The following is a 24896-nucleotide window of genomic DNA, read 5'->3' as shown; positions in this document are numbered from 1 at the left end:
GTGGCTGTGTTTGTGTCAATATCTTACTCACGGTGTGTGTGAGATGTGTTTTACGCAGTTCCGGTGTAGCGGAGCGGCGTCCCATTGGCTGCAGTAGCGGGGTGAACCGTCTTGACGGTCGGTTTGAGGGTTTCTCTGCTGTCTGCCAGTACCGTACTGTACTGGAGATGCCAAGATGGCTGCAAGCAATTATTTCGGCTTCACACATGGTGCCGGTCCGCAATACAGGTAATTCAAGTGGTGCATGTTGGTGTCAGCGTGTGTTTTGAGTGACATTAATCGGCCGCTGGCGTGTGACGGTCGGTGGGTGGTTTTCAGTGCGCAGCGCTGCTGAGACAGCTAGCTGGACCCGCTAGTTCGGTTAGCTAACGTTAGCTCGCAGGCCAGCTCTTCCCCACACGCTGCTTGACATTAGGAAACCCCAGTGCGGTCATCTTCAACACTTTACCACTTAAAAAAATACTTGCCTTCAAACCAAAAGTCTGCTACAGAAAGTGTCAGGCAGCTGGTTTAGTTTATGGAACTGGCTGCAGCTGTGACGGTGATATTTTGGCCGGCGTTGAGGATTAAGAGGGCTAACCTGGTCTAGCTGCACTGAAGGTCCTGTCTCTCACTAACAGTCCTCTTGTCATAGTTAAATGTTTGAGAACGACATGCTGCTAAAAAGAATAATTTAAGCAAAAGCCGGTCACCAGTAAGACTGACTTACATAGATTTGACAAGTTTGTGTGCCAGGTAAATCGTTTTACCTGTCAGTTTGACAGGTAATCAGATATAATTAGTATGTAATCTAATTATCATTCACCGTGGTTAGTGAATGATTCTCTTTGTTTGGTATTTTGGTTTCTCTTGGCACTCAACTAAATGATTGTCATTAAACCTGACAAACAGGACTACTTCCTCTGCACCACAGAGTGCTTATGTATTCGTTTTTTCTGTACATGTTTCCCTTAGTTTATCCACCAAGGTAAGCACTTTTCATGATACCAATTCACCAGTGACTTGTCATCAGGCATCAAACCTGTCACTGTGTTGGAGCTGGAGTAAGGTTTAAGTCTTCAGAAGGTGCACATTGCAGGGTTACAGTAGCTGTAGTCAGGATAAAATCTAAGATGGCATGTAAAGTAATTAAAATGAGTTTCACCTTTACCTGCTGCAACATTTAATGTGATAAACACATTCATGCATCAATAGATATAGTCCAATATTATGATATATTCTGAAATTAGCCATTCTGAATGAGTACTTTTACTTTAGGTACTTTATTTTAATGCTGACACTTTTGTACTTTTTACTCAAGAAAGAGCTGGACTTTTACTTGTAAGAGAGTATTTATGCGCTTTAGTACTGCTAATTTCACTTAAATGAAGGTCTGTTTACTTCTTCCACCACTGTAAACAAATTGTTGTTTTTGTTTTGTTTTGTTTTGTGTCTTGGCAAAGGTTCAAAATAAGTTCTGGCCAATTTCCGAGAGAAGTTAAACTAAGGAATTTCGGAATTTTTGTACAATTTCAACTGAATATGCAAACCATCTTTTAACAACATAATGCTCAGTCTCACCGCATGTTTCTTCACAATTACAGACAACTTGCCAGTTTCCAATTAAATCTGAATTTGGTAAAATTATAGCCCTCTGTATGAAGAGTGCATTACACATTACTGCCAACACTACTGCCCTGTCTGAGTCAAAGGACTACATGCTTTCATTTAAGGTTTGACTATATTTCCGCAGTGAATATATTTGATATATTTAGCTAGCAGATAGTGGCCTAAAGTGAAGTACACATTTTATAAGTAGTTTTTGCTTTTACCACATGGGGTGTTACATGGTTGAGTATGCTTAATGAGGAGTTGATATTTTTAAATTTATTCTTCATTATAAAACTTTTATTTTTCAAGTAAGGATTTCACTTTTTTGCAAACAGCCCACAATGTCAGCTCTATTAAAAAAGTACATTTTCCCATAAGTTAGTACATGCTCCCCTTGCCCAAAACCTAAAATATTTAACACTGAAGCATTCTGATAGTAGTTTTGTTAGCGGGCCTTTGTCAGGACAGACAAGTAGGTCAACAGCAGAGTGTTCACCCAAATTTATTGATCTGTTTGTTTTTGGTCAAATATCTAATCCACATCATGGCCTGTGGCATATACAATATTATTTGAGTATGAGATTTAAATAAAAGTTTTTCCAAATCCCTTCTTGATACTCTCTTTGCTTGCATTAGTCAAACTTGAAATTTCTTGTCGACATTTAAATGTACAACTGTTTTATTTCCAAAGGATCCAATGTGTTTTGTTAGATAACATAGTGTGATTACCCAAAGCATTTTGAGTGTATACTCTATTATAACCTTAAGTCATCATTTAATTAGCCTTCTCATGTTCTTCTTCATCCAGACACAGAAAGCCTAATAAAGCTGCTGTTATCATTAGTTACTATGTTGTTGCCAGTAACTGCTATCCTCATCCAAACCATGCTAACAACAAGGCTGCTGTGAAGTCGTTTCTGTGTGCTGCTAAAAATTAATTAGAGGACAATGCAAGGTTGCTCAGTCAATCATTTAATAATCGCGATCACAACGTTGTCCTCCACGAGTAATTAATCTTGATTGGGTGTTGACATGTTGCATTTAATTTGTCTCCCTATTTTTAGTGCCTGTTTCAAGCCTTGCTAGGGGCATGACTCATGTTGTTCTGCTGGTTTGTTAGTTTGTCTGTTGGTCTGTCTATCTGCAACAAGTCCAGACTGATGAATATATAATATATATATATATATATAATATCTTAATGGTTGTTTGCATTTAGAGCATCAACATTCATGCCCCCTTCAGAATGAATGGTGATCACTTTGGTGATCTCTAGCTTGAACAAGGTTCTGACAAAGTTTTGGGATGACCGGCCCAACAGTTTCTGACAAGTTCCGAAAATAGGATTGTTTTTTAATTGAGAAAAAGTTGCAGAGTTATTTTACATTTATTGGGGCAGAAGACCATTGCAGTAAAGAGACAGATGAATTGAAAGATTAACACAGTGAGATGAATTTTGACTCTAAGCCAAGCCGTTTTCGAGAAAATGGCGAAAACATGAGTGTTGAAGCACCAACTTGAGGTTAGTGAGTGTCATTTTGTATGCCTAGTGAGTAAAATTTGCAACCCACCTGGCAACTTTGGTGACTTTTGCTCTTGCAGTTTTTGCTGCAGGAGCATGTTAAGATCACATTTTGCAGAAAGAATGAGGAGAGCAAACACAATAGGGCTCCAGCAGTGAGTGTTTTACAGTAAACTGACTAATATTACCCTGATTATCATATCTGTGTATTAGCATTTTCCCAGGTAATCTACGATATTAACTAGTTCTGCTGTAAATTAGGCATCAAGGTTAGTTGTATAAAAGTACAGAAAAATTATGCCATGATAAAATAAACTGGTGTGCTATGTAAATTTCATTGTTGATGAGCATTTCAGTATCAGTTTTTTTTAGTTATTAAAAAACTTCTTGCACCTCTAATAATGGATTAATTCCAGCTTTACATTGGTACTAACTCAAGTAGACACCTCTGTTGTCCATAAAGATATCCTCTGAAAGCAGTCTAGTTTTCCTTTTTGCTTTACTTAATCTCCTTCTCCTCTCCTCTCCCTCAGTACCCAGCCTCCCCCGGCGTACTCCCATCCCTCTACAGCCAGTTACAGTGTCCAGCAGGCTCCAGCTGTAGCTCACGCAGTGACCGCGTCCTACTCTCCAGCTCCAGTCCAGGCTGCTCGGCCTGTGGTCACTGCTCCTTACCCTACCTATCAGAGCCACCAGGCTCCCCCTGACTACGCCTACAGGCAGCCAGATCCCCCGGTTCCTCCGCAGCCCACCACCACCCCACAGACGTACCAGGTATACTCGGACACGGTCAGTCACTTTCTGCTTCCTTTATGATCTTTGCTTCTCAGTTTTACAGCATGATGTGGTCATATTTGTTGATGTTATGTAAAGGCTTTTGTTTTGGAGTCGCACAATGTGACTTTAGCCACTGAGACAGATATGTCATAATCTTGCTGCAGTTATGTTAAAATATGCTCCTTTCCTTTTGAATTAAAATGTTTTCTTGTTTTCTTGTTAACACCAGCAGGACAACTACAGCTACGGGCGCCCTGCGGCTGTGACTACTTATGACAATAAACAGTACTACCAGACGACTATAGCTACAGCTCAGAGGACGCCCACAGAGAATTACTACCAGACTGGTGAGTCAGTTACATGTTTCCTTCAAAGTTTTGATCATAGCTAAGCGGTGATAGATCTGCAATGGTTAGTTGACTAATGGTCGATAGACAGAAAAAATAACTGTCAACTATTTTGAGAATAGTTTAATTGTTAAACCAAATTCCCATGCAAACGTGGCAAAGAAAGCTGTTTTCAATCTCTCACACATGGAGATTTTCTGCTTTTCTTTGTTTTACATCTCATTAAACTGATAATATTTGGGTTTCTGGAGTAACAGAACAGAACAGAACAGGACATTTTAATACATCACCGTGACTTGGAGAAACTACTATGGATGTTTTTCACTGTTTTCTGAAATTTTATTGATTAATCTAGAAAATAATCAACACATTCATCGATAATGTAAAAAGTCGTTAGTTGCAGCTCTAGTTGAGGAGTACTGCTGCGTAGTTGTTTCATGAGTCAGTATCGGTGGGAGCTGAAGACAAGCTTGAAAATGAAACAAATCTGGAGGTGTTGAGTTAGAAAGACGTGATCTTACCAGAACTCTATTGTCTGTTTCTCATGACTGCTTGAGGATAGCAGCTTGAGGCTCCACAAGATGTAATTAAGAGTGTAGAACAAACACGCACACACACATCTCAGTCTGGCTGGGGGATTCGTGGGTCTACAGTCCTGGTTTTATTTACTCCTATTCCTTTCTGAAGATGTGATATGATGTATGTGGAATGTGTCTGCTGCTCATTTGCTCGTGAAATCAGGATCCTTCCTGCGCTGCCAAAAACTCTCTGACAGGCCGTCCCAGAGGATGTGGTGGATGTGTCAGATCTATTTTGCTGCCTGCTCTCCTCACTCTGATATCCTTCCTCTCCACCTCGACTCCTCTGTCTCCTCCTTCCCCCACCCTTTCCTGTATCAGTAGGAGTAAAGAGTGCTTACAGTCCAGCCCCCTCCACTGTGTACAGCCAGCCTCCTCCTCCCCAGAGGCAGGTAACGCCCCTGAAGCCACTGGCTCCCTCTGTGTCCCCCAGCTACAACATCTACGCAGTGTCCACCAGTGTCCAGCAGCCGCCCACACCCATTTCATCCTACACCCTCGGGTCCTCCTTCGGCTCCACTGCTCCAGTCACCACCTACTCAGGTAACATAAGTCAAGAGATATATAAGAACTACAGCAACCAGAAGGAAATATTTCTGCTCAATATTCTCAATTTCTAAATATTACAACTGCAGCTGGGAGAGACTCCTGCAGGAGGACTGTGCTGCTTCGACTCGTTCTTACTCCTCTTAACGAACCACGGCTCCAGTAACACCAGAAAGAGTTAGATTTGCTAGATTTGTTGCTAGTCGCTTTTTTGAAAAATAGTCGCTAGGGGGGTCTGAAAAGTCGCTAAATCTAGCGACAAAGTCGCTAAGTTGGCAACACTGCCGCTCACTGCCCTAAGGAGCTACGATGCTACGTTGACGTTACATTACCTGCGATTATGGCTATATAGACCGTATATAAGTTTGAACGTTACCTTTTACGCTTATGTCCTAAGAGAGTCCGACAGGATTTAATGCGCTCGTTGATGGCTCAAAACAAGTCAAAAATAACGTTGTGTGTTGTTGTGCTCACACAGTGTGATTAGAAATCATTGGCGCATTGATATAAATGATCATGTGATATTTCACCAGCGGCGGTGCGCCAAAGGTAGGGGAAACACTGGATATATACATATCACTTTGAATATTTATATATATATATAACACTCAGACCAGCCCATCTAGTACTGACAACCATGTTCAAATAGCATTAAAAGTCACTTAAATCAACTCTCTTCCCCTTTCTGATGCTCGCTTTGAACTTCAGCTGGTCGTCTTCACAATGTCTACATGTTTACATGCATGAGTTTCTGACATGTGATTGGCTGATTAGATATTTGCATAAACATGCAGTTGAACAGGTGTACCTATTGATGTGGCTGGTGAGTGTATATGCATAATAAAAACAAATAAAATAATGAAAAGGGAAATGCAAAGTACAAATGATGGTAATACATTTTAAATCTTGATATGGGCTCAGTGGTCGATGACATCAGTGATGGATGATGGCATCATCTATCGACCCAACCTCACCGTAGCTGACCAGCTAACCGCTAACTTGGGCTTTCGTGAATGGCTGCATATTAGGCTTGAGTAATAAATCCTTATTGATTCTTGAGATAGTCAAGTATATACTTCGTGTCATAGATGTTTAGTTGGATGAGAACTTTATAAAAGAAAACCCCAGAGAGTCTGACAGTGTCTGTCTTGATGGAGAGAAAGGTGTGAGCTTATTCTGAGTAGCAGGGACAGGTGTTTACAAACTGATCCCTTGCTTATTTAAGCTGAAGCTTCTTATTACGTGTTGTTACTTGTTAAAGACGATTTTGTGATTAATTTTGTCCTTCTTGGTTTGGCTGCTGTTGAAATTGCGGTGCAGCTTCTGCTGAGATTTTTCAAGTGACCTATATCTTGTTTGCTTTTTTTGTCTGTAATAACCTCGCTCTCTTCCTCCTGCTCTCTCACCCTCAGGCATTAACTACTCCACTTATGACTCAACTGGCTACACCTCCACATCCACCCCCTCCTATTACCAGCCGGCCCGGCAGACTCTTACACAGCCGCAGCCTCCACCTCAGCAGCCACAACAGTCCCAGCCCCCCATCCAGCCACCACCTAAGCAGCTGACAAGCTCATCCTGGAGCAACTCGGGCAGCAACATGGTGACAGCTCCGACTGTAAACACCTACAAAAAGCCCACGTTCCACCAGAGCAAGCTGCAGAAGCCCAAAGGGCCTCCCAAGCAGCCCCAGCTCCATTACTGTGACATTTGCAAGATCAGCTGTGCAGGCCCTCAGGTAGGAGTTTATAATGGCAGAGTGCTGAAATAACAAGCTTGTATTTATTGTGAGCTTTTAACAGAAAAGCTTTATTGTGTTGTGCATTACAGAACACAAACAAACAAAAATAGAACAAACACATTACAATATGAACATTTAAAGCCATATACATGTACATGTCTTAATTTCTGTATGATACATGTATTATATGTTAACTGGTTAGCATCATGAAGTATCGGCATAAAAAACCCAATGAAAAATAACTAAGCATAATGTAACCTAAAGAGCAGTGGCAGAAAAAGTATTCAGATCCTTTACGTAAGTAAAATTATTAATACTACACTGAAATTACTCCACTACAAGTGCTGCATTTAAAACTTACTTAAGTAAAAGTACAGAAGTACCAAAAGTAAAAGTACTCGTTATACAGAATGGACCCACTCGGATTGTTATACTTATTAAAAATTAAAAGTATAACATTTTTTATATTGATGCATTTATGTAAGCAGCGTTTTTAATTTTGTAAATATAGGGTGACCTACTGTACTTTCGAGGTTTAATTTTTAAAAAATGTCTAGTCACTTGAAATTAATTTAAATTCATGTCATGTTTTTATGTTAAATCTTGATTTGTAAATTAACTGAAGCTGGCAGCTAAATGTAGTGGAGTAAAAAATACAATATTTGCCTTTAAAATAGTCAAGTATAAAGTTACATAAAATGGAAATACTCAAGTAAGATACATGTACCTCAAAATTGTGCTTAAGTACAGTACTTGAGTAAATGTACTTAGTTACATTCCACTACTGCTATAGAGTGAAATATTTAAAAAATATATAGATAGAAATAGATATGGATATGTAGATATCTATATAGAGATGGATAGATATTTCATGTATGTGTGCATTTTGAAGTTTCAACTTGATAATCGGTTTAATGATTTCCTGCATCAGACATATCGGGAGCACCTTGAGGGCCAGAAGCATAAGAAAAAGGAGGCAGCTCTCAAATCTGGGGGCCAGACAGGGGCCAGCAACGGACCCAGAGGAGTCCAGACTCAGTTACGCTGTGAGCTATGTGACGTCTCCTGCACCGGAGTGGACGCCTACGCCGCCCATATCCGGGGGGCCAAACATCAGAAGGTTAGCATAGCTCTGATGCTTTTGTCTTCATCTCCAAGTGTTTAAATGTTGTTATTTAAGAAAATATAGGCAGCTGTAGAATATATTGATGTAACATGCTTTTATTATTGGACATGGCTGTGGTGTACTCATGTGATGTTCCATCTGAGCTGCCAAGTCTTGGAACAAAATCTGCCTTAGGGATTTGGGATGGGATTAGGTATCAGTAGCCTTACATGGTCGTATCTCCCTCTGTCTCTCTTTGTCGACCTCGGAAAGGTGGTGAAACTTCACACCAAGCTGGGCAAACCTATCCCTTCCACCGAGCCAGTGTTGGTGAATTCACCCCCAGTTATCACAACCTCGACAGCTGGGAAACCTCCCGTCTCCACGTCCACTCCTGCCTCTGTGTCAACCACTCCAACTCCCACTGTGACGCCCAAGGTGGCTGTAAATGCCACAGCCAAAACATCAGCACCTGTCAAGAAACAGGCTCCTTCAAAAATAACTGTCATTTGTAAGTTTGTTGATTTGTTACAAACACTTTAGCCCCTCTTCATCCTTTGCATAAATTAAGTACTGAAATTCTGCAGTTTTCAGGAAATGACCTCACTTTAAAAGCATTGTGCACCTGCAGAAAGCGATATAATTAGGCAAAGAGAAAAAGTTCCTCCCTAAAAATGTATTTATAGCATTGCCTAAACGTGTTCTTTAAACTACAACATTTTGCTGATTTCTTGCTGTTATGAAATTTGGTGTTTTTGAAAATTTAAGCTTCAGCTTTACAGTTCACTTTTACTCTTTTGCATATTACTGTGAAGGCAACATATGATTTCATTAACAAAATGAACTACTGTCAGCAGCCCTTGGGTTCAACAAATGCTGTTCAAGATGGAATTTATGTAACCATAAAACCCTGAATAGTTAATTATCAATAACTCTTTATCAATCTTTGGAATAGAACCAAAGATGGAGACTACAAGTAGATGTTAAACAAAGAGGCATATGATGTTCCTTAAATTAACTCTATTTATTATATCTTATTGCCGCATAGCCAATAAGCCTGTCAGCACTCCAGCAGCTGCAGTGACAGCAGCAGCAGCAGCAGCAGCAGCGGTGGTGGCTGCCAAGGCGGAGGAGCCGATGCAACTTTCAGTCCAGAGGAGAGACCTTCAGAGTGACGATGAGGACTGTGACAGAGCTGGAGGTCAGGGAGACATCCAGCCAGTGGGACACGACTATGTAGAGGAGGTGAGAAGAAAACGGGCGGATATCCAGTCAGCATATCGGAGAGCTGAGCTTAAGTATTTGCATCAGACCCAAAAATCAACAATTATTATTCAAAAAGTTTATTGTACTTGTTTCTTTTCTTAGAATAAGAGTTAAAGATAATTTTTGTTGTGCTTGTTGTCCTACTTGATCTGTATTTACATTTCAGGTCCGTAATGATGATGGCAAAGTGATTCGTTTCCACTGTAAACTGTGCGAGTGCAGCTTCAACGACCCTAACGCTAAAGACATGCACTTGAAAGGAAGAAGGCACAGACTCCAATACAAGGTAAGAAAGATTCCTGTCTGACTGGTTTCCAGAGAGACGGAATGAACAGGGTTAGGGTACTTACTGTAAAAGTTGTTGATGTTTTAGATAGTGGTCGACCGATACAGGTTTTTTTAAGGCCGATACAGATTATTTTGACATCAGTCTTAACCGATATGTCCTGCCGATTTTTTTTTAAGCCGTTATTGCCTTTTCTCCCTCCATTTACATGATAAAAATGACACAATGATAACAAGTCTCAATTTAAACAAAAAAGAAACATTTATTAACAAAACAAACAAAAACATATTAACAGTTTGATAGCAAAAAATGTGTATGTTGTTTAGGCCTCGAGGTGGTGGCGCCTCAGATGAGTCCACATATTTGATGTGATTCTTTTTTCCGGTATCAGCACCCAACTCACCAGCGAATGGCAGATGTTGCACCGAGCCTTGCCTGGTGTTGGCTCAGTGAAGTGGGCTAATTGATCTGTGAACGCCCGCACGTATCGGCCGATACAAGTAAAAAACGCATCTCTAGTTTTAGATAACATTAGCTGTCAAGCAGGCATCTGTTCACAATAGATAGCACTCCAAACAGTTCCTCCTCTTCTCATCCCTTTCTTTTGGTTGGACGGTAACAATGTTTAGCAGATGCAGCCATTATCTGACACCGATTGAGGTTGAATGGATGGACTGGTTTGACAGACGTACAGATACTTTGTGTGGTCCCAGCAGCTTTTCTTTGTTATTGTTCATTTTGTGCTTCAGTATAACCAAACAAACACATAACCCAGATGTCCATAGTTGCATATGTTTCTTTTGTCAGATGATTGCCTGTGAATTTGATCACAGATCATACTGCGAATGCTACCTTTTCACTGCAGTAGCGTGTGATTAGAAAGAAAAACTGTAATTTTTTTGGACAGCTACATTGAGGCTTTTCATAAAATTACTGAATAAATATATACAATGTGTCAGTGGTGATGCAGATCATGTGATTCGCTGTATTAATGCACAAAAAGATTCGGAAACATTAGAAAATGGCTTAAAGGTGCCATTTGGAGTTGGAGCTGTTTTTCTTTGAGTGGATCCCCATTTTGATGCACACACACAGTTGATACACAATCCTACCAATGGTGTCACACTTTTGCACTGATCAACAGGTGGCGGTAACGCGCCAAGATAGGTGGAGAAGAAGAAGACTCCAAGCTTGTTTACATTTATGGATGTAAACCATGCTGGATTTGAAATACTTGAAAATCAGTTGTGGACATGTTTTATTATGTATTTATTTATTGTTTATATATATATTTTTTTATATCAGCAATTGGATAGTAAGTCCCTGCCACAAATGGGATCTAATTCTGTAGAAAACACTGCTGAAGGTTTAAATGTAATTTTTTTTTAAAGCAATTTTTTTGTGGTAGAAATGCCAGCTTGAAGCAGATGAAGCCCAAATGAAAAGAAAAAGATCAGCAGTAGTGTGGTAATGGCCTGAGAATATGCAGGATCCCCTTTGCAGTGACTTTCATCACATTCTTGTTACAGTCATTTTAAACATTTTCTGTCCCCCTCTCCGTGTCTCTGCAGAAGAAAGTAAACCCGGACCTTCCTGTGGAGATCAAGCCCAGTAACCGGGCCAGGAAGCTGCAGGAGAGCAAGCTGAAGAAGCAAAAGCAGAAGGCCGTGCTGAAGAGACAGAGAGATGACGAGCAGCGCTGGCACATGGAGATGAGGTCAGACTCATGGCCAAAGTTAGTAACCTAAACTTACTTCCACTCTGACTCGCAAGTTTCCTTGGTTATCTCAGAATAGACTTAAAAGGAAAAGATAAAGACGCATTCTTCTAGGTGATATGAGTAAAGAGGAAGCTGAGTGTTAGTCTGAGTTAAAAAGGGAATTTCTTGCCTGATTAAATTGCCTGACTGTTTCCTGTTTTTTTTGTTAATTTCATCAGCTTTCTTGCATGTATAGTAAAATACAAACTCGTAACAACCAAAGGACGTTATATTAATCCAAAACATTGTGAGGTCTTTGTCTTGACAGTTCTATAGCCAGATTAGGGTTTATTCCAGAAAATGTCTTATATGCACAATGAAATGTACCAAGTTTGCTTTTTACATAAAACAAACTGCATAATAATTATCTTGTATGATCAACAGTAGTTCAAAGTAAATGTTTTGGTAAAGTGCTTTTTAATAGACTACTGTGTGCTGTTAATGGCAGCCATTACATCTCCCTGTGGGAGTAGATTACTTTTAATGAGTGACATTAAACCCCTCACCCCTCCCAACCCCATCTCCTGCAGGCGATATGAGGAGGACATGTACTGGAGGAGGATGGAGGAGGAGCAGATGTACTGGGGGGAGCAGAGGCGCAGGATGGCTCCTCCGCCCTTGATGAGCCGTCCTGGTATGCCAGTACCCCCTCTACTGGTGAGCGCCATAAATGCAGCTCTATGTATGAAAAAATAAAAACACAAACTTTCACTGAAACTTAATTCCAAGTGTGATCAAACATGTTATTCTCTCCTCGACTACAAGACGTGTGTGCGTCGGCCAGACTCTCCTGATGACCGTCACATCATGGCGAAACACTCGACCATTTACCCCGTAGAGGAAGAGCTGCAGGCTGTCCAGAGGATTGTCTCCCACTCTGAGAGAGCCCTAAAACTGGTGTCCGACTCCCTGCTGGAGAAGGAGACACCACCTGTTGAGACCGCTGCTACTGAGGGAGGAGATGAAAAAGGGTAAAGAGTGACTTCTGGCAAATATTCACATTTTTCTTTGATAAAGTTGGTAAAAAGCAAGGCTTAACCCATTGAAGCCTGGAAAGCGGATACGTCGTTTTGTAGTATTTGTATAAGCTCTCAAATACCTTTTTTAATTTAATTTCTATCTGCTACAGAGGCTGAAAAATCTATTATTTAGTAGAAGAGTTGACACTTTTTTTCCCAGAATTTTTCCAGAATTTCCAGAAAAAAAGAGGCTTATTTTAAAATCGCCCAGCGATTTTTCAGGCCTCAATGGGTTAAGGTAGTTAAAGCCTTAAAGCATTTTTATGTTTTTGTACAAGATGCAAGAGTGCAATGATAATTTAGGTTCTTGACATGTGGATGATTCCCAGATTGGATGGATGGATGGATACCAATATCAATCCATAGATGCTATTTAAAAAAACTGTACAACATAGACACTACATTTAAAAACGGTTTATAATACAATAAGTCTATTAATTAAGTTATAAACCTAAAGACATGACCAGCAATACAGGAAATAAATATGAAGTATACATTTGTTGTTGAAAACAACCTTTTTCTCAGGTAACGCATGTCATTCAAAACACCCACATACAGTACATTGGAGCTCCAGATGTTCGGTCGTGTAAGAAAATAGAAGCCATTGATAAATAAAATGCACATTATGACTCTTATCACTGTTTTATGAAACCTGTTTTTGCAAAACCCACTTCAGCTGAATCGTTTGTTTCTCTTGACAGTACTGAGAACTCAGCACGGCTGCTAAAAGGTGTGATGAGGGTGGGGATCCTGGCCAAAGGCCTGCTGCTTCGTGGGGACAGAAACGTTGAGCTCATCCTGCTGACTGCTAAGAAACCTACCATCACTTTACTGAAGAATATCGCCAAGCATTTGCCCAAAGAACTGGAGGTACGAAAATGCCGTCTGTTAAAATTAGGACGATGGTTGAGGTCAAGGGAGGGAAGAATTGTGGTAAAGTTGGAATTCACAACACTGACATGCTTACATTTGAAATTTTGTCTTAAATTTTATAGGATTTCATGACCTACACCTGGATGTGGAGTCATAAAGACGAACTGTAAATCCTGACAAAAGCTTCCTTTGCCAGATTTATCAGTATTTTGTTAAATATCATGTTGTCATATGCTTTTTGAAAAGAGGAAATTGTCATCTACTGCCTTGTGACTTGTGTCATAAGAGCTGGATACTGAGGGACCGAAAGGTTTTATAGTTATGTGGCAAATAGCGTGGAGACTTTTTGTTCCCACTCTATTTTATATACAAAACAAACAAAAAAAAGGAAATTGAGTTGCAGTTCTCCCACATGTTGGCAAGCAAAATACAAACCCAGAAAAATAATTCTACTTTCAAATCTCCTCATACTAGATGGATTTCTCTGATATGCTAAACGGCTCATTTGTCATTAGTGGACATGTACAGCTGTCCTTCACAGCCAGAAACAACACAGCAATTAGTCCTCCACGTGTATATAAAAGATTGTTTTTAACAGTGAAAGTAAAACCAGTAGCATGAACTCTGTCCTGTTAGCTTTTATACACAGTTCACATGTGTTCATGGTTCAGGTGTGCCCATAGTAATAGAATAAGAGTAGAACCGACATTCCCATTCAGATCAACAGAGCAGTGCAGAGCAGAGCGGTAACCATATTCATGTTTACCGTTCCCATTGAACAGACATTATAGCGCCTAACGTCCTTATAAACATCTGCATAAATAAACTTATGGCAATTCTTGAGTGATGAACACCTTGAGGTGAGCGTTTGCAGCAGCGATGAACAATCAGGCAGTGGACCGTACGAAGCATTGAGAGGTGCCTCTGCTGCCTTCCTGCTAGAGTAGAATTGAGGATTGCTGGATTTAATTGTTTCATATTTCTGTTGGTAAGCCGTCAAATTCTTTTCATTTTATAAATGATAATCTAATATTACAAACGGTAAGCTAAAATGGATATTTTCAGCTAGAAAAGAACTAAGCAGCGAGCTGGTTACCAGTGGCAGTGCTGGGCCTAATGCCTAATTATTGTGCACATGTTTATCAATAGAGCATCTGTTTACAATGGTACAAACGGATACATAAACAATAGTAGTAGTAAGACAATAGTAGGGCCAGACTGATATGGGACATTTTATCCAGTGCTCTGCTGGACAAACTGTGTTCTAAATCACTCCAGGATTCCTTCTCGACAATATATGTTGTGGGGGAAAAAAACAACAAAAACACTATGGCTGTCTCCATCTCATTATCTGCCGGCATACTTTGCGGCCCAAATGACGTGTACTGTTAACACAATGTCGCCATTTTGTTTTGTACCAGCCAAATGACCACAGCGCAATGTCCCTTCTATCCTTAATCTATTTCTGTGGAGCTGCCGCTTTACAAAGGTAGTTGTGTAAACACATACAGCCTGTTTCTTGTGAATTGTTCTTAGAGGATTTCCAGGCTGTTTATTGTGCTACACCGTAGAAAACCTGTGTTGTTTCTGGCTCTGGGAGATATTTTTCCATGTTCATAAATGACATAACTGCCTCTAGTCTAAAGAGAACTAGTTTTTGAATTTACTGGGATTTCCGTTTGAGCTCCACTAGACATGGGGATTGGCACCAAATACAAGGTTGTGATGTGTTGTAATTCCTCACTCTTCCTCCCTCCTGCTTTAGCTGTAACGAGTGTTTCATTAAAGGTGCTTTTGACTGATCTTTAGATTCACTGCCTGGTTATGACACCTGAATCCTACAGAGTGAGATGGGGCTTTTTTACCTGAACTATTCCATCGCTTTCCTATATATTACAATTACAAAGATCTATTGAATTGTTGAGAAATATATTCTAGTAACATAATAGAACCCTGTTTAAAAAGGGGAACTACCTTGAGAAAAATAATAAATTGCACAACCCAGGGTTAAAAACATAACGGTATTGCCCTGTAAAGTCGCCAACGACGGCTATTCTTTGCCCCTACACCCCTCCTCCTCTGTAGTGAGTAATCCCAAGTGTCCTTTTAACCGGCAGACATTTTCTGAAGATCAGTATGAGGTGCAGGCTCACCCCGAGGAGGCGAACATCGTGATATTTTCAAGCAAGGAGCCCAAAATGCAGGTGACCATTTCTCTTACCTCGCCGCTGATGAGGGAGGACCCTGCTTCTGAGAAGGACAAGCAGGCAGGAGGAAAAGCGGCTGAGAAAGGTTAGAGAAGCCAAAGCTTTCAGTACCAGGCAACCAAATGTAAGCGATGTGTGTAATATACACTTACATATATAAAGATATATACCCTTTGCTCCACCCTTCCACCCATAACCAGCCTAAATTATTAGGCTGAAAAGCTCTTAAATTACGCAAAACGAGAGGTGGGACTTCTAACCAAGCCCACATTCAAGTTGTTTTTTTCTTTAACCCCTAAGATAAGATTTAACTCACACATTCATTTGTCCCACTTTTTTCATTTACCCCATTTTTTGCAGTTACACTAGTCTCCAATTTCTTTATTTCTTTTCCACAACATGGGAATCAAAAGCCGGGCTCTCCGACCTTTCTGTGCCACGAGGGTGTGTTTATTTTGTGAACACACGCTCAGATGAAACCTTTGGGAAACTATAATAATAATAATAGACTGAAGGTGTTGATCAGTGTGCAGATAATGCCCAGGGATGGAAATGCTTCAAATGATGAAACAATTTTATGAGAAACATTTGGCTTCTGGTTGCATTTTGGTCGATACTTACGAGGGGATTTTGAGGTCCAACGACTTCCCCATTCCCTCGTCTCTCATCCCTGCATCATACTGTGGCATTATCAATGAAAAGGTGTTGGAGTGTCTTTTTATCGCCTCACAATGATCAGTATTTAAATAATAAGATGACATTAGTTAATCCATTGTCATTGCTTTCCCCCCCTCATTCAACAATTAATCTAATTTCCAAGATCATTGTGTTGCAAACACTCCTCCGCCTGCTCCAACAACTGTCAGTATTTTAATGTGTTTTTTTTCCCATTTGGAAAACATGGTAGAAATGTTTTCTGTGGCCGTTGTCTTTTATTTTTAAAAAACTTTTGTTTGGGTTTGTTGATCAGTGCCCCTACTTCTGTATCAGCAGACCTAGGCAAACCGACAGCTGATCTGAAGACAACACTTGTTCACATACCACTAAGAACTGAAACATTAACGGAACCAGGTTGCCCATGTTTATTAAGCTTTTCAGAGGAGGAAACCCCTCTTGTTCACTATCATCAGAGGGGCTCAGCTGCTGCTAAATCTAAACTCCCCTCTCTAAGAGGCATGATAAATATGGGTCTGTGATTCTAAGTGGTATGGTAGTGTAGACTTCAAAAAGTGGCTTTGTTTTTCTTATGCATTTCCCCTGTAAGAAAGCTAATGTCCTCTGTTGTTGCTTCAGTTCTAGTAAAGATAGACATGTGGAAAGCCCCAAGACTGATCTTGTGAAATCTTACTTCATCACAGTCATCAGTAACCACATTGAATGTTTTTTTTAAGGTGACTTTAAAGTCTGGTAAATGTGTTTCAAATTTGTCCTAATACTGTCCACTAACCATTTAATTAACAGACACAGACACAAGCATTATTTATTTTCACACAAACATAACTTTGAATTTTCTCATTTCTAGCACTACTAATTTAGTTAATCTTGGGCTTTGTCATACTGATCTCACTCAATTGGTGTGCTTTTTAAAGCTGATATTGTCTTTAAAATATGGAAAGCCAGTGTGCTCTTTCTTGTGCCTTTATCTGCTGGAGAAGTTTCCTTTTAAACCCACTTGTAGAGGAGTAATGGGAACCATTGCTATCTCTACAAAGCAGGGCCAATTAATACATTTGATGTAGAAAGCATTTCCAAAGGGTTAAAGTCTATGTTTGATGGTTTTTTTGGATCTGAAGGTCAGCTGCTCAAACTGTTCAGTCGAGAGGTAGAGATTCCGCAAAAGAGAAAAAACAACAACACAAAAGCGTTTGCTAATCAGACAACTTTGGCCGCCCACGAGAGAAAATCTAGGGAGGTCTTCAAGAATTAGATGGAATTGGGCGACTTATAATTGTTCTTTCGCGTCTGCTCATCTTGACCAGCGAAACGGAAACAGCTGATCAGTCGTGAGTTCAATGTTCACTATGTCAGAACTTAATCTGAAAAAAATGTTTACATCTCCTGTTAAGCCCATTTACTATTTTCTAGTACTATTACTATTTTATTTAACACCTCAAGCGAGGGTAAAAACCTTTATCCGCATTTTTGTAAGTTTTATCAAATTTTCCCGTTTCCATCAAGCTTTTCTCATGCGAATCTTAAAAATGTGCAGAGAAATTTTTGTGTGAAGTAAGTCAAATTGACATGATTGTAGATTTCTCAATTAATAAAGATTGGGGCGTGATGATAATTTCCTCAACTGGAGTAATGTCATAAAACAGTTAAGAGATAAGTTGAGAAATGATTAGACGGCATTAGTGTAACAGGAAATACACATATTGAGAGGGAAACCGTTTAACGCTTGACGTTCATATGATTAAACCTTTTTTCATGTGAATTTTGACTGGTCATCACAGGAAATGATTCATGAATGAGAATGCTCGTCCCTGCCACTGAGACTGTTTATAATGGTATTGTTCATACATGCTGTATGTTTGAGGTCAAAATGTCTTCCAGATGATAATGGGGTCCAAATTTGAAATCTCTATAAAAGTCTTGTGTGGTTTAGTCACCTTTAACTAAATATTAAATATAACTGCACAATTCTGCTCTCTGAATGTTTTTCATTTCCTTCTTTTTTGCACGTATTTCTGTAATCTTCCGTTCCAAAGAATATATCTGTTAAACATAGAAACAACTGCAGTCTCCCTTATTCGTTGATCAAATGTTTTCCTTTCCTCTCATATCTTCCCCTCATTATTTTTCTCACAAAACAAACTGAGGACTATTGAAGGACTCAAGGAAATGTCTGGTCACATGAGATAAACATGAGTGCACTGTGTTTAGCACATCAGCGACTGTGCATCAACAGTTACAACACTTACTACGTGTTGCTAAGTCATGAGCTTGTGCATGTTATCTCCACCAGGTGTGGCTGAAAAAGACCCGACTGATCTTCTGAATAAAAGGAAATGTCTGGAATATCTGGCTGCTCTACGTCACGCCAAATGGTTTCAGGTAAATGCATCACAGGGATGTCAAAATGTACTACAAAGGTCTATCATTTGGGATGAGATTCATGGTATATTTATTTTAAATAGTGTATTATATTCTATTGCAGAAGTGGATGAATGAGGGATCTTGAATGAGCTGATCTCACTTCCTTATATGCTAAAAACAGACTGTGGGATTTTGTGTTAAAGCAATACACATGGGGTTGTCTTGTGAGAAGACATTTCATGTGGTTCGTTTTACAGAAGAAAAATATGCAATTTCTATTCCTATTTCGTTGTCAGTGAAGCCCCAACATAATGACGACAAAATTCCCTGTTAGACGTTGCTCAGTAACAATTTCGCAAACCAGCAAGCATGTGTGGCCATCTTCTCTTTACTTTTCTACTTACAAACCAGATTTGTAGTTTTGAGTACAATTATTAATGATTAATTAAAATATACACTTTATATTCATTTATTTTAAGTCACCAGTTAGATTTTATAGTGACACTGTTTGAAGTAGAGTCTATCTCAAATAATTAATTAATAATCTTTTCTTTCTTCTTTTCTGAAGGCTCGGGCCAACGGGCTGCAGTCCTGTGTGATCATCATTCGGGTGCTGAGAGATTTATGTCAGCGGGTTCCCACCTGGGGGAAGATGCCTGGCTGGGTGAGAGGCTTCAGCTGTCTTATGTTTTGATTTTTTGATTTTCTTTTAAGTGGTGTGTGAGATTTGTAAAGTATTGGGTCATCTTTGACAGCATGTGCACTGTTGTATGTTTGATTTTAACGTTTAGGCCGTTTTCCCACATTTGGTTTGTTTGCTCTGGTGGGATTAAGCGACTAACACCCAGGTTATAAGACAGGAAGTGGACCTAACGTCAGAAACCCGCCTCTCATTTGAGTCCGGTAGTAATCAGATCATGTTCAGCAAAATGCAGAATAACTTTGCTTGAGTTTGTGGAATCTCTACAGTGAGAAACAGCAGGACATGCAGTCCATTATTGTTTTGAATGCACTCGCCGCATCCGTCCCTTATTGTACACATACTGCCACTGCTCTGCTACACATCAATACCATCTCCTTCCACTTTGTTCCGCAATACAGACTTCCAGGAGTCCAGCATTGACCCCTGTACCGTGACGGTTCAGCATTAATACACAAACAGTTACAGCCCTTCTATTGTATGTGAGGAAATAGCTTTAACACACAAGTGTTCTATCGAGTCAAGATGCTTTAGTCCACTGTGATACTGTAAGTGTCTTCTTCCACTCAGTGTGTGTGTTGCTCCCTCCAGGCGATGGAGCTGCTGGTGGAGAAAGTGATCAGCAGTGCTGCAGGCCCGCTCAGCCCAGGAGAGGCCATGCGCAGAGTCCTGGAGTGCATCTCCACAGGAATCCTGCTGCCAGGTCAAACACTTACTCACACCTCATTAACATGTATATTTAAATTAATTCTCCAGTTTTGTCAAACTTGAATCTTTAAAAGAAGAATGATTCAAAATGTCCTGCCTCTGATTTAGTAACTTCTTTTTTCTTCTCAATTTCTGCAGATGGACCAGGGCTGATGGACCCCTGTGAGAAAGAGCAGACAGATGCTTTAGAAAGCATGATGCTTCAGGCCAGAGAGGACATAACTGCCAGCGCACAGGTACCCAGACAGCATTTATTTCATGGCCACTGAAAAGTCTATATTCTGATTGGCCAGAAAGTTTTTTTTCATCTATAGTAACTAGACAGTGTGGTATGACAACCGCAGTGTGGCATGTGACAACTGTGTTTTTTGAGGTGTTTGTTGTAGTTATAAATAGATGAACCACTTTTAAACTGTGGGCAGAGTGTGAGGTTTAGCTTTAGTGCTGAGTGCAAGGGTTATTTATGGGACCACCAGCAGGTTCATGCAAATTTAATTTCCATCATGGTGAGGATGAAGAATAAACACCACTGCACACTGACATTACTTCTCTATGATTTATTAGGAATATGTATTTTTAAATATGTCATTTTGGATAGTATTATTATTTTTTGAAACATTGAAAAAGCAAGTTGTTCCTGCAACTTCCTAGCAACTGATTGCTAAATCAGAGTTCAGTTCTCTGTTAATTTCAGTCATGTTTCAAAATTGGTGAAGCTGGATGTCCAAATCCACTAATGGTCAGAGGAATATAACGAAATAATAATAAAACGATTACTTAAAGTTACAACATCCAGAGTGAAGCTTGTCGTCTGTGTCTGTGTGTCATCTGCTGCAGGGGAAGAAGAGTAGACCACAACATTTGCTCCATGTCATACCTCTCTTTATTTCCCTATATAACTGTACAAACCTATTTCCTGTTTTGTTTTTTTCTGGTTCCAGCATGCTCTGCGGCTGCTTGCTTTCCGTCAGATCCACAAAGTGCTGGGCATGGAGTCTCTGCCAGCGTCAAAGGCCAGCGCTCGCAACCGCAAACGTCGACGGGACGGCAGCGACACGGGCGAAGGGGAGGGGGAGGGCAAAAAAGACAAGAAGGAAGAAGTAGAGAGGGCTTGACCCCTGCCTCCAGAGTGGAGGCGTTTGCTAGTTTAGAGACTGGTAGAATGTCACAACTTTCAAATTTTCTTATCTTGAAAACAATCTTAACACGCAGCTATAAACATATGAATATAACGGACTGTACATGTTACATGTCTACCCTTGAATTAAGAGGAATAATGTGTTGCGAAGAGGAGACTGAAGCTTGAGAATCTGTTCTGCAAATCCTTCTCTTGTATAGTAATTACCTGCAGATTCAGGGTCTTTTAAAGTAAATTGGCTCAGTAAAGAATCATTTAACGCCTCATTCTGCTCCAGTATAATTCAGCACACTAACTTCTGATCATCCCTCTTCAGTTTATTCACAACAGTTAAAGGGATGGTTTAGATTTTTGTGGGTTTGTATGAAGTACTTATCCAAAGTCAGTGTAGTACCTACAGTAGATGGTGACAGCACACCCCGGCTTGGAGAAGCAGGCAGGCAGCACCAGACTCCATTGACAAAAGCTGTAATTTTACCTCCCAGAACACTTTAGTTACTGGTCTACCGCTGCGTCATCTTAATCTTTGTTATTGTGTGACTTTTGTGATGTGAAAAGTTAGTTTAGATTCACAAAAGTCACACAATAACACAGACTACCCATACAAGGCAGCAGTAGACTAGCAAGTCCTGTGTCCTAAGGTGTAAAATTGCGGTTCCTGGTGGTTTTGACAAGATTGTAAATAACAGCTTCAGTTCCCCTTTATAAACTTAACAGGGCTCTCTGACGGCAAGGTTAAACGGTAAAAAATTTGAAAACATACAATACACTTGAATATGAAGTCATTTTTGTTTTCGAAAACAATTTAAAGTACATTTTGTTCTGCTGCTACATTGCATAGCTTGTTTCTCCAAACTGAAGGGATTGCTATCTACTGTAGGTAATACACAGTGTCGGTGGGTAAGTACCTCATACAACCCCACTAAAAATAAATCTGCACTTTAACTTTAAACCACCACAGTCAACTACAGTTTAATTGTTTTTATTGTGTCAAAGCCTTCAGTTAAATCATCAGCACCTTTAGCTTTATTTCCTGAAGACTCTGAACTTGACTTGCTTGAGTTGCTGAACTAATGTTGGTGCATGACAATTGTACACCAAAATGTGTTTTTCAGTCTGCTAAACAAACAAACAAACAAACAAACAAAGATGGGGGTTCAAGTTTGAAAGCTTTGAAACTGTGAGAGAGATCACAGGAGACTGTGTTTAGGATCTATATACAAACAGTACTGTGATGTTCAGTGTGCCTAACATGGCACATTAGTGATAAATTGGTGTGACGCTGTTTCAGCACCTTCATGAGCTCTCTCCCTCTAAACTACAGTTTCAACATTTCCTCGTACATTTTGAAAACCTGAGGCATCACACTTTAAAAACAAGGCAACATTGAAATAACTTCCCCTTGAAAATGAGTCAAGAAGGTTTAACGAGAAAGACATTGTTTTTTTCTTTCTGTGGAGGTCACACTGGAGTGTAAATCTGTCTCTAAGGAGAGAGAAGTCTTATGTTGCACAGTCTGTAGCATGCTGAGGGAATGAAGCACTTACGAAATGACAATGTTACTGTATGCAGCCATAATTTTATCATCTAAGTAATTATGCCTAGCAATCTTTTTTCTTCCAGAGTATGGTTAGCATAGGAGAGAAGCTTTAGTCCGAAAAAATAAGACTGAATATCTACTGTAATGATCAAGTAGTCCTTTGACTTTCTTCCTTGTGCCTGCATCATGTTGTGTATTACGGAGTAAGGGGAACATTCATGAGTTGTTTTTTTGTCAGATTAATATTGTAATAATCTTATCTCACAAAGATGTAGGATGGGGGAGGGACAGTTGCACAACTCTTTGGCTTAAAAGTTGATGTGAGGAGAGAATTATTGTGCCGTTTTTAGTTTGAGTTATCGAGAGCATCGTATATAAGTACTGCTTATTTTATTTCTGAAGGATGTTGCAATCTATTTTGTATTGCTTAAACGGAGAGTGTGAACGTTGCTGTCCTTATTATTTGAATGTCTTTGTAGTGTTGCGTAAAAATTAAGGGACGGTATTAAAACACTTTTAAGCCATTTTGTGTCCTGGGTTATGTTCTCTGCAGGGTTGGGCAGTAATGCATTTCATTTAATCTGGGCTACATAATCAGATTACTTTAAAATTTCAAGGATTACTTGGCTACATTTGTGATCATGTCTTTAAATGATGGCAGTTTTATGGATCATTTTTAGATTCCCCCTTTAATTACATTGAAAAAGGAAGTAAAAAACTTGTTTGAGGAAGTACTTCTCTTGTGATGCAAGAGTTAATTTCTTCATGTGGCCTTTGATTAAAACAAACAAATGAAACAAATATTATCCCACATCCCAGACCCCGTTGTAAAATGTTTTGGATGTTTCTTCTTAACTCACCGACTACTTGGAATACACAAGTCATTATTTGATATAAGAAACATATCTGCACTGATACAATTGACAATTTCACTAATGATAAGATTTCGATTTAAAATCCAATGCAAATTTTAACACTGAAGAAAATATAAATCTAATAAATTCCTCTATACAGACCAACTGACAATGACAAAAACATTCCTGTTGCAGACTCTTTCATAGGAATCAATGGGACCCACCTGCACCATGGTTAAGATTTGGGACCAGTTTTCTTTTTGACCGAAAAATGTAAATTCAGACCTTAACACTGAGAAAATCTGATGAGTTGAGGCAGCACTTGGCTCTCACAAGAAGAGAGCCACAGTGACACGGACTCGAGAACCACAAATGAGATTGAGCCCTCTTTGCACCGCATTGGTTTATTTTCATCAAAAGCAGACCACAAACTACAAATGACCCGTCTCGATGAGCTAACTTGTAGTACAGAGTAGGTGACTCCTTTATAACCCTGTCCAGATGGTGGCCACTAGACATGGTGTCATCTTCAGATTTTGTGAGTTATATTTGATTGTAGATTACTCCTTCTAATGTATGACTAATAGTCCAACTCCATGTACTTTTTGTTTTACTGCCACAGGCCAGAGGGACCAGCTGGAATACCACAGGCAACTTATTAGCTAACAAGGTGTACCTAATAAAATGGCAGTGTGGTATTCTGCTTCTGTAGCCCATCTGTAGACGTGTTGTACGTTCAGAGGTGGTCTTCTGCATACTTTCTGCAATTTTGCTGTTTGAGTTGCTGTTGCCTTTCTATCATCTCTAACCAGTCTGGCCATTCTCCTCTGACCTCTGTCATCAACAAGGCATTCTGGCCCAGAGAACTGACGCTCACTGGATATTTTCCCGAGGTGGTTGTGCGTGAAAATCCCAGTATATTAGCAGTTTGTGAAATACTCAGGCCAGCCTGCCTGACACCAACAACCATGCCACATTCAAAGTCACTGTATCCGGTTGTCTGTATACATCCATGGGTTGGAGGAATTAAGTGTGTTACGATTTCCCCGTCTCCTCTACACTGCTTAATATATAAAATGCATTTTATTTGAGTTGAAAAAGTTTGAGCAATTTAAAGAGAAAAGGAGAATATTTGTGGATTTTCTATATCATGAAAATAGAATTAATATAAGTATAATTCAGTATTAATGCCATGTAACTTGCATTCGGTAACTATACAATTCAGGATAAATTCAAATATGTTTGATTTCACAGAAAGTGAAAAATATACAATGAACATCAAACTATATACAAAATATATAAACAAT

General features: G+C 39.7%; 1 protein-coding gene across 7 annotated transcripts; it reads left to right on the top strand.

Moving 5' to 3' along the window:
- The first annotated feature begins 99 nt into the window (after positions 1-99).
- Positions 100-23259, top strand: zfr2 (zinc finger RNA binding protein 2). 7 transcript variants are annotated; one of them, XM_059341015.1, is made up of 19 exons: positions 100-228; positions 3643-3898; positions 4119-4233; positions 5136-5354; positions 6770-7095; positions 8030-8218; positions 8477-8714; positions 9252-9448; positions 9636-9755; positions 11327-11472; positions 12045-12171; positions 12280-12485; positions 13235-13403; positions 15524-15698; positions 18579-18667; positions 19218-19313; positions 19941-20052; positions 20196-20293; positions 20999-23259. In XM_059341015.1, the coding sequence occupies exons 1-19, from the start codon at positions 176-178 to the stop codon at positions 21170-21172; spliced, it is 3105 nt and encodes a 1034-aa protein (XP_059196998.1). In that variant the 5' UTR covers positions 100-175; the 3' UTR covers positions 21173-23259. The 7 variants fall into 7 exon arrangements, 6 of the variants coding, with proteins under 6 accessions (XP_059196998.1, XP_059196996.1, XP_059196995.1 ...); XM_059341013.1 differs by having other exon boundaries at positions 11327-11490; XM_059341012.1 differs by having other exon boundaries at positions 5133-5354; positions 11327-11490.
- Positions 23260-24896: the final 1637 nt, after the last annotated feature.

Source organism: Centropristis striata, chromosome 9 (genome assembly GCF_030273125.1).
Source record: "Centropristis striata isolate RG_2023a ecotype Rhode Island chromosome 9, C.striata_1.0, whole genome shotgun sequence".
Classification (NCBI taxonomy): domain Eukaryota; kingdom Metazoa; phylum Chordata; class Actinopteri; order Perciformes; family Serranidae; genus Centropristis; species Centropristis striata.
This window is presented reverse-complemented; position numbering and strand designations above follow the sequence as displayed.